The 13,201-nt window shown below is 46.7% G+C and overlaps 1 protein-coding gene across 2 annotated transcripts in view; it reads left to right on the top strand.

The window, feature by feature from the left end:
* The window catches only part of ITPR2 (inositol 1,4,5-trisphosphate receptor type 2), a 271,888-nt gene extending 261,803 nt beyond the window's left edge, over positions 1 to 10,085 (top strand). For both annotated transcript variants that reach the window (XM_076343386.1, XM_076343377.1), the window contains 2 exons: positions 4,964 to 5,125; positions 6,368 to 10,085. In XM_076343386.1, the coding sequence (XP_076199501.1) occupies positions 4,964 to 5,125; positions 6,368 to 6,454 (249 nt within the window). In that variant the 3' untranslated portion in view covers positions 6,455 to 10,085. The remainder of the gene's footprint in view (positions 1 to 4,963; positions 5,126 to 6,367) is intronic.
* The last annotated feature ends 3,116 nt before the right edge of the window (positions 10,086 to 13,201 follow it).

The raw sequence follows: 13,201 nt of genomic DNA, 5'->3' as shown, positions 1-13,201 counted from the left end.
CAGCCTTTTGCTCTGAGCATGCCTCTCCAAGAAGAAGGGTTTGAGGTTTCTCAGAAAACGCAAGTAGCAAATCCTCTAAGCCCTGTGATTTCTCAGGCGTGTGCCCTAGCCATTGGCACCTCGCAGCTGGGTGTACCCAGAGTACCTTGCAGAGAGGTGTTCGCCCCGGGTGAGCTGTGATTCCCGCTGAGTCCCGCCAGCCGAGGGGGGAGGACGGAGGAAGCGAGCATGCTGGATCGCCACATGAAATGTCTGCTCTGCTCGTGTGCAGTCTCTTTGGCCGGCAGCCTTTTGGCTAGCCCCACCTGCCTTTTTTCTTTTTTTTTTTTTTTTCCCCCCAAGCTGAACTCACGGAGAGGAGGCTGCGGCTCCTTTCTGTCCCTGCAGCCTTCCTGTCTGGCTGACTCTGTGCCCTGGGCACAGATGTATGCTTAAATATGAATTCTGCGAGGCACACGTTATGATTGCGGAGGGAGTGTGGAGCGGGAAGATGCTGTGATCCATAGGTGGGCTGCTGCGGTTGGGCTGCAAATAGCTGCTGTCCTGTGCAAGAATGAAATAACAGTAACAATGTGCTGCGTTCAGCCCCGGTTGTTTAGAAAGAAGGTTTCAGTACATTTTAACAATTAATTCTGTGTCCAGACAGCTACTTCGTTTTTAAGCATCCCATCCACATACCTCACCCTTTGTGAGCTCATTTATGCTCAAGTTATGTCTTCTCGCGCTAACCTGGTGGCTGTTGATTGAGTCCTGTGACAGCTGTTTGCAGAGGTTTGCCCTGCTCCCTGCCAGCAGCCTACCTCCCTCATCCAAATTGCTGCTCGGTTCCAGGCTGGGTTCAAAATGTCTGAGTGAGCTCTATCCTGGGCAAAATGGTTGGATTTTTAAGAGTGATAGCTAAAGCGTGACAGATAACACCCTGCAAAATCCCATTCCCGCACCAGTTAAATAAGGTGAAGCAGAAGCACACCTGCAGCGTAGAGGAGGCATGTTACAGCTTTAACATGTGTTAGTTGGTCAAGGTGAACCCTGGACCGAGCCCATAAACATTTAAGTCCCAGAACAAATGTTTGGGGTTGTACAAACATGGTAACTACCTCCAGTTAATTGGCAAGCAATTACCTTGAAGTAAAAATAGCTTTCCCATAGCTGAGCAGTCACAGAGTGCCTGTACCCCTGTGAACACTTACAGATCACTAAAATTTTCGGCAGAGGAGCCTTGTCCAATTTGCCTTCTGGATCCTGGCGGGTTTGTGATCAAGTTTTCTGTCCCCAGCAGCAATTGCTGCTTGTTTGTGGTATAGACTCAGCAAATAGGGCTGTGCGCCAGAGCTAATTTTCATGCTACCCTTTAATAAAGTTCTGCAGTTCATAATGCAATGAAAAAATAAGATAATATTGACCGGCAAAAGCATGCAGTTCAGCAAGGGAATATAGCTACTGCGTGTACTATAATGGAACTATCGGTGAAAGCTAGATTAGTATTAGTATTTTTAACTTAAAGACGGGTTGGCGAGCTAGAATGTGTTTCCTACTGACCTACTGAATTTTGAATCTTTCTGATACTTTGCATTACAAAGATACACAGCTGGACTGGATTTCATTAGATGTATATGCAGTAGAGAACCAAGAAGCAAAGTCCTGCCTGCACCCAACACAGCACTTAGGACTACCAAGTGAGAGACCTGTGGTCAGCTGTTTGACCTGCTGCCTCTCTGCTGCTAGGAAAAGCTATAAAAGTCAGTAGCATCTTTTCATGAGACCTCCGGTCCATGCAAACCCATCAGCTTCTCTTAGAACTTGGATCAAGTCCTTGCTTGATCCTCCACAATATTTGGAAAAAAATGTTTTTCAGATTTTCTCAGTCTGTAACTAAACCACAGCTGGGTTTCTTTCTCGGGAGAGATTATCACAGCATTGCTGGAACGGCAAAGCTGGGCCCACGCGAATGAGTGGAGTCTGTCATTGAGTTCCCGTGACTCTGGGGCTCGTGGTGGCCGAGACGGGCTGGCATGTGGTTCAGAGTGGTTCCAGCTGAAGAGCTACCATCAGCACCACAGCGTCATGTGGCAGCAGGTGACATGCTGCGTGCTCTGTCCCTGTCTTCACCTGCTCCTGGTCATCCCTCTTCCCAGAAAGTATAATGCTGTGCCAAGGAGGAGGGAAGCAGGTGACACTGGGAGCCTCGAGAGAGGCAAGCCCACTGAGCCAGGACATCTGGCATCCGCACGGATTTCTGTGGTGTTCCTCTGGACGCTGCAGTGCGGTGGAGGGTCAGTCCACAAAAATCTTTCCAAGGCAGTCGGCGGTCTCTGCCTTGCGTCCCGGAGAAGCGAGGGAGTGGCAGATGGAAAACAAAACTAGCAAAGTGCATTTCACAATCCTGGCAGCAGTACTCGGCAAACACAAGAACTGCAATGATGGAGTCTCAGATTGCTCTCCCTGCGCAGCCTGGTTTTAGAAACTTTGGCGTTATGGCGAGCCTTGCCAAAAAGGGCTCCTAGCCCCTCAGCTGGCTCCTACGGTCATGTGGCCTTGTGTTTGGTATCTTCAGGTGCTTCAAGCAAGAGGAGCTGTAATGGGTGCAGATACTAGAGCTTTCCAGGAACCATTCAGATACAAGTGCAGCTCTGTTCACTGTAGCTCCTTTGAATTCACTTTCTGTGCCTGTAGTGGCAGACAAATTTGCTGGCAAACATTTTGCAAAAAAAAGGCATTGATCCAGAAAGGCTCTGTGCACAAACTAAGCTTAGTATAAATGAGTACACCTGTGCTTAACGCTAGGCACGTGATGAATGCTCTGCTAGATCCTAGCCAAAATAAATTTAAAATAAATATCGGAGCGTACTCGTAGAAGATGAATGCTGGTCTTATAAGCAGAAACGCATGCAGCAGAAATAGGAGTCTACCGCTCCGTGTGTCCGCTGGGGATATCCAGCAGGGAGGGTCACGTGCGCTCCTTTCAAGCTCACCAGCGGAGCTGGTGAAAACAGGTTTTGATTTGAATGAGTTATGACCCATTGAAAATGGCATCATGCGTAACCACAGTAAATTGTCATAATGAGATCACGAGGCTCAAAAAAGTGGGCAGCGAGGAAAGAGGCCTCATTCCACCAGCGCACACGGCTGACTGAGCCCTGGGCTGCAAAATGCAACGGAGGGGCACGGTCTTATTCCCTGAACATCTTGTCGTTTTAGCGACAGGACCAGAGGTTGCAGAGCCGGATGAAAACTCATTAGAAGTTTTGAGTTAAAAAGAAGAAAACAAGCCAAAATTCTTATGGCTTTGCATTTAGTCTTATCCAGGGTAACAGAGGGGACTGGGCTAATGCAAATAGTGGAAAAACATGAATACCATAAGTGCTTCCATGCTTACCAAGGGTTAGCTTGGTTGTTTCTAGACCATGTTGCTGTAGGAGGGAAGGGTTTGGTGATCAGGGCAGAGCACTACATAGTTGAAAGCAACTTTCTCTGGAAGCACAATAAAGCTGTATTCACTTGGCGCATCCCCGGGCTCTCAGCTCTGCCAGGCCAGCCCGTGTGGAACCTGCTCACGTATGGCTGCCCTGGGCTGCCCAGCCGTAAATACTGCAGAATCATTGGTGGCTTTTGTATTTTCATGGTGAGGCAAAGTCTGAGACTACAGTAAGTTCGATGCGCTTAAAACTTTAGCAAATACCAAGCCCAGACAACGTAAGTAGCACAGCTCTTGCCTGCCAGGAGTCTTGTAGGTGGACTTCTGGAAAGAACTCCTTTCTTTTACTGCTCTCCTCCTCTCCTCTTTTCCTCCTTTTCTTTCCGATACAGTGCTATTTGTGTGGGGCCATTCACAGTGCAGGAGTCTGGAAGAAACACACTCCAGCTCATTCTGTTTCTCTTCTAAAGTTATCAAGTGCACGTGTCCGTAGGGGCCCGTTGCAAAACACCATGCATATGATCTAACCACATCCTCCCACGCCCCCCAAGGTGGAGGGCAGAGGTGCGTTGATGTAACGCATCACCAGCTACAGGACCTGTTTCCCTCATCTCGTGCCTTAAGGCAAATCGGGTTGCTTGCCACATGGTTGCCTCTCCTCCTAGGCTCGCACCCTCCAGTCTCCTCCGTCTGGTAGGCTTTGCACACAAATATCTGTGCCCCTGAGCCATGGAGACAATTCAGGCTCATACTGACACGCAGCACCTTCCTGACTTGTATCATCTATTTACAGTATTTTTACCATTATTAAATTCATAGCCTGAGTCCATGAATAGAGAAACACTCAATGCCGTGCTATTCCATGCAGTGCTTGGTCCTTAGCAGGTTAGCCTTTGGCCGTGGGGTTGTGCTTGCATTTGCCTAAGGTGTACAATCTGAATAGCACGCTGAAGCCTAAGCCATTCCCAGGACCCCAGATCTTCTGTTGTGGGCAGCTGAATTCAATCCAAGGTCCCTCTGCTCTTGCAGTAGGCACGCTCCCGGCCAGTCTGAAGAGGACTCTGGCTTGTCTTGTTTTCCTGATGCTGGCTCGCTGACATTGCTGCAAGGACAGCCAAAACAGATGGAGGCCAGCCAAGCTGAAGAGACAGTGGGGAAATGTGTCCCTGCATACACTTAAGAGCAAAACGCAGGGAGCACTCAGGCTTTCCTGGTGCTAGTGTACCAGAGAAGTCTCCCCAGAGCTGACCCAGTGGGCGTTTCTGCATGCCAGAGCCGTGGATGAATGTGCCGACGCTGCCCACGCTGCAATACAGGTGCAGCTGTGGGGAACCAAGATTCTGCAGTTGGTGCCTTCTTTGTAGCTAAGGAGAACCAAGAATAAAAATGCTTGTGTAAAATACTTTCTGAACTTACTGCTTCTTAAGTTCACTTGCTGTGTGTCATCCACTGAGTAGAAGTCCTTCTGAGTTTTCGTTCTCTAGTCTCAGCTTAGCGGCGCTGCGTAAACCCCTACTAACATTACTAATTTTTCTAATACCCGTGTAGGAGAAGAATTTGGACTGGTTCCCTCGGATGAGAGCCATGTCCCTGGTTAGCAATGAAGGCGACAGTGAGCAAAATGAAATCAGGAACCTGCAAGAGAGGCTGGAGTCAACCATGAGCCTTGTAAAACAGCTTTCCAGTCAGCTTGCTGAGCTCAAGGAACAGGTAAGTGTCCTGCAGTGGGTAACAACCTGAGCACATGTGGGTGAACGTGCTACCTTTCATCAGGTCACAGTCAGGACAGTGTTACAAAAGAGACTTTTGTCTTAGAAAGGTTTTATTTTTCCCTCCAGTAAGCTTTCTGAGTAGATACACTGGTACGGGTTTGGAATGAAATTGTACTCCATTAGCAACAGCAGAAAACAGGTAAGGAGAAAAGCCGAGGGGGAATTAGTTATGAAATCCTCCCAGTGAGTGTGCGAGGACAGAGGGAGAACTGCAGAAGCGATCATGGGCTTTGCATATGCAGCTACTGCGTAACCCGGCAATAAAAAAGGCATAGCATCAGAAATAGCTGCATACTGATGGGAACCAGTAGAAAAGCTTTCTGAATCTGGCACTTGGATTTTTCTTCCCCACTAAGAATATCAACAGTGCTGTTGCGAAAACAATTCGCCGAGCCTGTTGCTTTGCTTGTGTCGCCCTTGTCTTTGTGCCCCTCCCGCAGCTCCCCCTTCTCTCCCGTGTGGAGTACGAGCTGCTGGCCTCCCTTAAAGCCCTCCTCCTGCCTAAACCACCTTACTGTTTCCTCTCACTTCAGGATCAAAAGGCCAGCTCCTTCTCTGCTAAAGATGCTGGTCATCTCTGGTTTGCTCATTACAGTTTCAGAACAGCGTCTTTGTGTTTTCTTTATGGGAAGAACTTCAGTGGCATCAACAGAGTTATCTAATTATCCCCCTTCAAATCCTTCCTTAAAACTCTTTTTCCCTGTGAAAAACTTGACAAAGGTTTAGGCTGGATGTGCTGAGATCCTTGCTTATTGTGCTTACCCGTACTGTCGTGGTGGTTTTTTTATCCCCCTCTGGCAGAATCTGTTCTCTCCTCGCTTAAATTTAAACTCTCTGGGGCTGGGACCATCTTTTAATTCTGTGATTGTACAGCACCAAGTGCAAATGCTGACCCTTTGCAGGGCTACGCAACATGATAGCAGTGCAAATAATACACTGCAAGACCTGCCGCTGGATAAGAGTGATGTACAAATGAGAATAAAATGTCCATACTTTGCAGGAAACAGATCTCCCGCTTCAAAGGCATGTCTTGTAATTTTCAGTGCTGAAGAAAAGAATTCCACTCCCTGTTGTTTTGCTTACATGTATCTTGCTCTGCGACTGCTAAATAATAGTAAAAAGGAAAAAAAAAAAAAGAGAAAAAATTCTCAACTCATCTCTTTCTGCCTTTCCACCTTAGATGACAGAACAAAGGAAGAATAAGCAGAGGCTGGGCTTTCTTGGATCAAACACACCCCATGTGAATCATCACATGCCACCACCCTGATACCACGGGGAGAAGCCGTGACTAGCCTTTCATCAGTATTCCTGCTTTATTATAGAATAAAAAGCTGAGATTGAGAGGAGTGAACAGTGCCTATTGTTACAAAGTTAAAAACAACCAAGTGCCAAGATGTTAAGTGGTTTAGCTCTGGGAACAATTTGTAGCTGTTTTTCATGGTTGAAAGGGACCACAACCTAGAATGCGAGAGATACAAGGGAGCTCGTTTGTATTCGTCCACGGGGCCCGACTCAGCTGCGTTTGCGCTCAGCGACTCGATTGCTTCGGCGGTAGCTGCCGTGTGCGACAGAGGTCGGGGCAGCGTTTGGCCGCGTCCTTAGAGCTGCCTTCAGACTTCTCCCTAAAGCGCTGGGATAACCGCAATGAGCAGAAGAAGGAGGAATGTTTATTAACGCAAATACGACAGCCTGGTTCGGAATCAATAGAAGTCGTTTCTGGCTTATTTGCCAAATAGCAACATTAGTCACATTTGCTTGGCATTTAGTATTTTTTAATTACCGTAAATATGTCAGTTGAGTAAGCAATAATGTTGCTTCAAGTAACTTCTACTAGGAGGGAAAGGGGAGAAACCTCAAAAGACTGAAAAAAAAAAAAAGAAGAAAAAAAATTGAAAAAAGTTGCAAAGAGAAACATTAACGCTTTTGAATTTTAGCTGTCACCATGCGATTTCTTATTTATAACATGGAGCACAATGGATCTACAGCTGTGGGAATGTTATGCACATAACACTGACAACATAACTGGAAGTAATTTCTTTCTCCTGGCTTCAGATGTTCTTGATTAATGTGGCCGTGAGATTTCACATACTGAGGAGTTAAACTGTGTTTTAAATTCAAGTTCCAATGGAGGATTCAGGGGAAAAAAAATTATACCTGTAGTCTGAAGCACGTATGGGATTTTATTTTTTTAAAAAAAGCTTAGAAATGTCTTTCTGTATGGAGCTGTAATGGTGTCACTACCTTCCATAAACTCATCTTCAGCGAGAGTTGACTTGAGTAAATAAGCACCATATTTTGCCAGCTTTCTTCTGAGCTAAAGCTCGTGGGCTTAGCCTGCCGTTGCCCACCCTTCCTCTTTCAGGGGCTTGCAGGAGTGGCCTCTCCCCACAGGCCTGGCTGCTGGGGGACGGGGGGCAATGCCGGAGGAGCTCCTTCCAGCTCTAGGCTCTACGAAAGGCGGCAGCCGAGTCAGGTGTGCAGGTTTCTGCTGTATTCTGTATTTCTTAGGATGGCTTTAAAAGAAAAGTTACAGGGTTTCCACAGAGCCCAAGAGGGCTCTTCTCTCTTTTAGGAGAAGATTTTGGGGGCACAAATGTGAGTTGTGGTCCCAGTTCACTTTCATTTTCAATGGGTTTTGGGTACCTAATTGTCCTTGGTGCATTTGAAAATGCACCTCCATTACGTGGAGTCACTTTTTAAACCAAAATATTTTTGCAATGGTTTTCCCCCTGTAACATTTCCAGTTTGTTATAAAAGCCATTTTGATCAAAGGTGAAAATATTACTGGCTCCACTATTTCTAGTTTCTCCCTGAAGAAATTCTGTCGTCTTATTTAAGGCACGATTCAAACCAACAGACCTGGAGTAAAGGGAAGGAAGGGGCATTTCCCTCTCTTCATCCCAAATTCAAGCCTGTTCTCGGAAGCCGTCTCTTTTTTTGTGCCAGTGAGGTGGCTGAGATAAAAATAATGTACTTTAGGGTCTGACTCTTCTACCATTAAAACATCTCCCATTGGCTTCAATTGTGTCCTTCAAAAATACTGTGTAGAAAGCAGGGATTTGTGTATTTTACGGAAAGAAAATCTCTTTCTGTTGACTGTCCTTTAGTCCACAGAGCATCCTGGTTGTGAGCGGTGATGGCCATTTCCAGGTTTAGGGTCTATTTTTCCTGAAAGAAATTCTCCCACATCCAGCCAGCACTCTGCCTCCCTGTGCTAAGGTGAAGAGCAAGTGGTGGTTATCAGGAATGGCACAAGGCCAGTGAAACTGAGTGGTGGGAGACTAAATTGTCTGCGACTCCTCTGCTGGTGTCGGGCTCGCAGCCTTGCTGCAGCCAGACATCAGCTGCTTCCCAGGCAGAGGGAGTGCGTGGAGGCAACGGGAGCTGGGTTGGACGCTGCGTGTTTGCTTCTGAGGCTGGAGTAACCTTTTCCACTCCAAAGACCAGAGAACAGGCTGGTCTTTGGAGAGCAGAGCAGATGCGGCTGTGGCATGGGGAGCTGATGGTAGGAAAGCTGCTAGGTCAAAGCAGAATACAGAAAAGCAGTTGTCTTCAAAGAACGACTGAGATATTTTAGGAATAAAGCTTGGAGTGTGCCTTTCCTTCACGCTTACTGTGTATGAGGTCTTGATGCTACTGCTCCAGTATTGCTGTGGTGGTGAAAACCCCTTCCATAAGCCTCGCCTGTCAGTGAGGACAGGGCTTCACGTACTAATTGGCGTTCAGCACTGGGAGACTTGCAGTGAATTGATTCTGGGAGTTTGCATCAGCCACACGCTGTGCAGTAACCAGCCACCAGTGTAACATAAAGCCAGATTTGCCTTTCTGACTAGACCTATTGTACGTCATGAAGCCAAAGGAGTTGCACACAAACATAAAGTCGGTGGTAAGTTGGTAGAGAATCAGACCCTGCAGCTGTATTAATTCAAATGAGTTTATGCAGTTCATCAGATCTAGTCACAGCTTCTGTTTCAACAGCAATTTCTTCTTCCTCACACATATGCTTATTAGAGGCATAAAGCACAGCTTAATGGAATGAAGATAAATTAAACGATCATGATTTATTGGGGGGTGGGTGGTTGGCTAATACTGGAAGTGGTTGGCATTTTTCTTATTTACACTCGGAAGAAGCAAATGAACCACTGCATATCAAGGGAGGTTTCTGCTGTTGGAGCTGGAAAAAGTTGAGACTTGATGCGTTTGTGCCCTGAGCTCAGGCCTGCAGTTGCATGCCGCTGGTGCTCTCTCTGTCTCGCACCCCAAATGATGTCCCCAAGGCTCAAGAGCCCAAATACTGCTCTTCGGAAGGGAGAGCTTCAATGTCAACAACTAAGAGCTAACAGATGCCAATTAGCCTTTGCCACGGTGCCTTTCTGCTGTCGATAGTTTCCGAGAGACCTCCGTAATCAATAACAGTAGGTGATGCTACTGTCACAGATTGTAAATATATTTCACTGAGCGTTTTGACGTTTTTGCTGATTCTGCCAAAGCTTAGGCCCTGCCCTGCAGCTCTCATCCGTGTGGGCAATCTGTATGCTCGCACGTGGTAACTTAAACAGGAGACTTCTTATGTGAATAATAGTTGCAGGGCCAGAGCCCAAGCCTTAAAGATTGTGAAATATCCCCATCAACGAGTTTATAACAAAAAAATCATTGTTTTATACATACATTTATATGTATATCTTTGTTTAATGCAACTGGGGTATCCTGTTCTTAGGCAAGCATCATTTACCTTACCTATTTATATGAAATGATTGCGAAGAAGTTAAAACATCTAAGAGCTTTTAATGCCTTAGAGGGATTTATCATTATAAGCTCCTTGACAGTTAAAATCTACTTAAGTAAATATGTCCATTGCTGCTGAATGTAACTTTTAATAAAGTGTGTCATTTTATATATGTCTGTCTCACTTATTCTTGGTGCTAGAGGTGCAGGGAAATGTGTGTTGCTGAATCCAAGACTGCTGGGAAACCCAGGCTGGTTGTCTTGCATGGGAGACCAGGCTGTGGGTATGCATCCATTTCTTCTAAGTGACAAAGCAGATGGCATCAGTACAGTCCTGAATGGACAGAGGCCGAATCCAGAAATGAAAGCGAGGATTTCTTTTATTTCAGGCACAAATTGTTCCGTTGAGGAGAATGGGTCAGATTGCCACCTTTCCTGAAGGTTGGGTGGCAGTTAGGTGGATAATTTGCTCAAGTGCTTTTTGTTTAGCCTGTAACTGGCAGGCCAGGGGCAGCCCTGGTTGAAGGTGGGCAGACGCAGGGATTGTGATGGATGTGAGCGTCACTGATGGAGAGGAACAGGCTCAAGCCGAACGGCCTCAGGGTTTTCTGCTGGTCCCTGAGGCACGTTAGCTCTCTCTGCCTCCTCGGGTCTGATGTGAGGAGTCGGCGACTCGCTGCGAGGCTTTCAGCATCCTGAGCATCACGTATTGCAGTCAGCAGGAGCGAGGTGACATCCCATCCTCGTGTCCCTCAGCGGAGCGGCAGGGCAGTCCCACCAGGGCTGTCAGCCGGCCGTGCTCGCGAGCAGCAGAGAGCATGTGATGCGCACACTCGTGTGCATGCTCATGTAGGGGATCTGCGTCTTCACCAGCCGACGGCCTTTCAAGGCAGAATTGCTGGTGGTGCGTAGGAGCCTCTTGCTGTCCATCACGTGTTCCTGGTGCCAGTCTAAGACCTTAATTTTGGGAATCCAGCCCTCAAATAATACGGATGCAGAGGTTAAAGGCTTGAAGGCTTAATGTAACTTCTCTTACTAGGGTGGGGGCTTTTGTGTGCGTGAGTTTTTTGGTGCCTTTTTTTTCTTTTTTTTTTTTTTTTATGTAGCTCCTTCAAGTAGCACGTTGAGAGAGAGACCGGGGGTTTTCCCCTCTCTTCTAGGTGAAAGGATTGAGGAAGACAAACAGCCGACAACCACTGTCTCTCTCAACTGAGACAACTCAGGCTGAGGAAATCTGTGGTCTTGTGAAAAAAGGAAGCGCCCTATAAACCTGTGACAGAACTACGACATATAAGTGTGCTTTTTTTTTCCCCCCAGCTGTGTTTATTACAGAAGGTCAATATTTATGAGGAAAAGAATGAGGCCTCTTCTTAGTGAGAAAAAGCCTGCTAATTAATTAATAAGAAAAATCCTATTAAATAGAGCATGCTGTTGTTTCTGTGCACTTGTTATACCAACCTGCTGAGTTTCTGAGTAGAATTAACTTTCTTTTATATTCTGGGGTATTACTTTGAAGTTAAATAGAAAGGGGCTTGTTTGCTACTAGGTTTCTTAGATCGTTCTGCAAAAAGTATGTCCTAAGAGAAAATGGGTTTTCATACAGTAAACTTTCAATCTAAGATTACAGTCATATTTAAAAAAAAAAAGCCCCCAAACCAGAACTAAGCTCCTAAGCCCAAATGGGAGCAGTTTTGCACGCAGAACTGAGAACCTAACACCGAGGATTGTATTTTTTTAAATGTCCTCCCCAAAGGTATGTTTTAATTCAAAAGGTGTTTCAGGGAGCAAATGTCTCCCTTGGCATCAGCTGCGCAGACGTCAGCAGGCTCATGCCAGTGTGGCCTACAAGCAAATTTGGCTCCTCCGTTTCCACCATTGCTGCTGCTGTGACAAAAGCATTTGCAGGTGAGGATGTTTTCTTTGGAAAGAGCATACTTGTTTTCCGGGGAGGGCTGCCGAGTTTATTTTTAAGTGGAGAAAACTGAGATTTAAGGCTGCTAACCTCTCTGCTCTCCTGGGATGCCCGCGGGAGTTACCAGCAGCATGACTCCTGTTTGCACGCACCCGTACTGAATGTCCCGTATTTGCATAAAATCATCCCAAATGACTCAAAAGAAACTCGAGCTCCAGGGATGTTAAATGTGGAGTAGTGTATTGCTATCATCGGTTCACACTTGCCTGCTCTATTTATATGCTGTACTTTTTCAGTCCGAAGCAGGAAGCTGCAAGGCACAAGACAAATAGCCTTTATAACTTTGCTATTTCAACATGTTTCTCTTGCTGCAAACAGCCAAGTTACCCTTTTTTTTTTTGTACAGTAGGTTTCTTACTCCGTGACCCCCACCTCTCACTGTGTCTCTGCCTTCGTCCGCTGCCACTCAGGTAAGGTGAGACCTGGGCACGTCCAGAACCACGGGCCATTACCTGAGAAGCCAAACCAATAAGCTAAATCTGTAGGAGTACGGTCGAACTGGCAGTGTCTTGTGCTTATGACTTTAATAACTTTGTTTAAATGTCATAAATCATGTTGTCAACTAACGCATTCAGTATCTGACTTGGTACGAGCAGGAGTTTTTTTTAACAGCCCTTCTTGTGGTAAATTATTGCACAATCTTCAACCCCTTGGCTGGAGTTTGAAGCCATCTATAGCCTGTTAAACAAACTGTGGAGATGGCAAACTTGATAGGAAGAAATGAATGGCTTCTGTTCCAAATTTTAACCTAATCCGCTGGAAGAAAACCGTGCCCCAGTGGTGGGAGCCAGCTGAGATCCACTGCCTGAGCCAGGCTGAGCCCTGGCCCTGTGGTGGCTGGCGGTGGAGGAGGGCACCGTCGCAGCTGTGCCGTTGCCTTGGGAAGTGGGGAGCAGGGCTGCTGCTGCGGCTGGTGGCGAGGAGCAGCCGCATGGCCTTTGCCGAGGCAACACTCACACCCATGTGCAAGGCTGTGGGGTCAGCCGAGGCATTGCTTTATGTGGGCCCTGTCACCCCCCCATTTAAAACCCTGCAATTTCATCCAGATGGCAAAAGCGGCGTGGGGATCCAGTTACAGCCCAAAGGTTCCAAATCCCTTTAAAAAATACTCCCTTCTGGCCCCCAAAGTCTGCAACATGGTCTGTAGGCTTTGTTCCCAATAACACCGAGTTGCCACGTAAGCTATGGACTCTGGCACATGGTCACAATTTTGTGTAATGGCCTTCAACTGTGATATGTCAACCTGAATTTCACAATCCTCTCCTAGGAGCATTTGCTCTCTTACCAAAGATAGAAGGGTGTATTCACTTGCTCTTT

Source organism: Aptenodytes patagonicus, chromosome 1, assembly GCF_965638725.1.
Source record: "Aptenodytes patagonicus chromosome 1, bAptPat1.pri.cur, whole genome shotgun sequence".
NCBI classification, from domain to species: domain Eukaryota; kingdom Metazoa; phylum Chordata; class Aves; order Sphenisciformes; family Spheniscidae; genus Aptenodytes; species Aptenodytes patagonicus.
The sequence above is the reverse complement of the archived record's forward strand: the minus strand, read 5'-3'. Positions and strand labels throughout refer to the sequence as shown.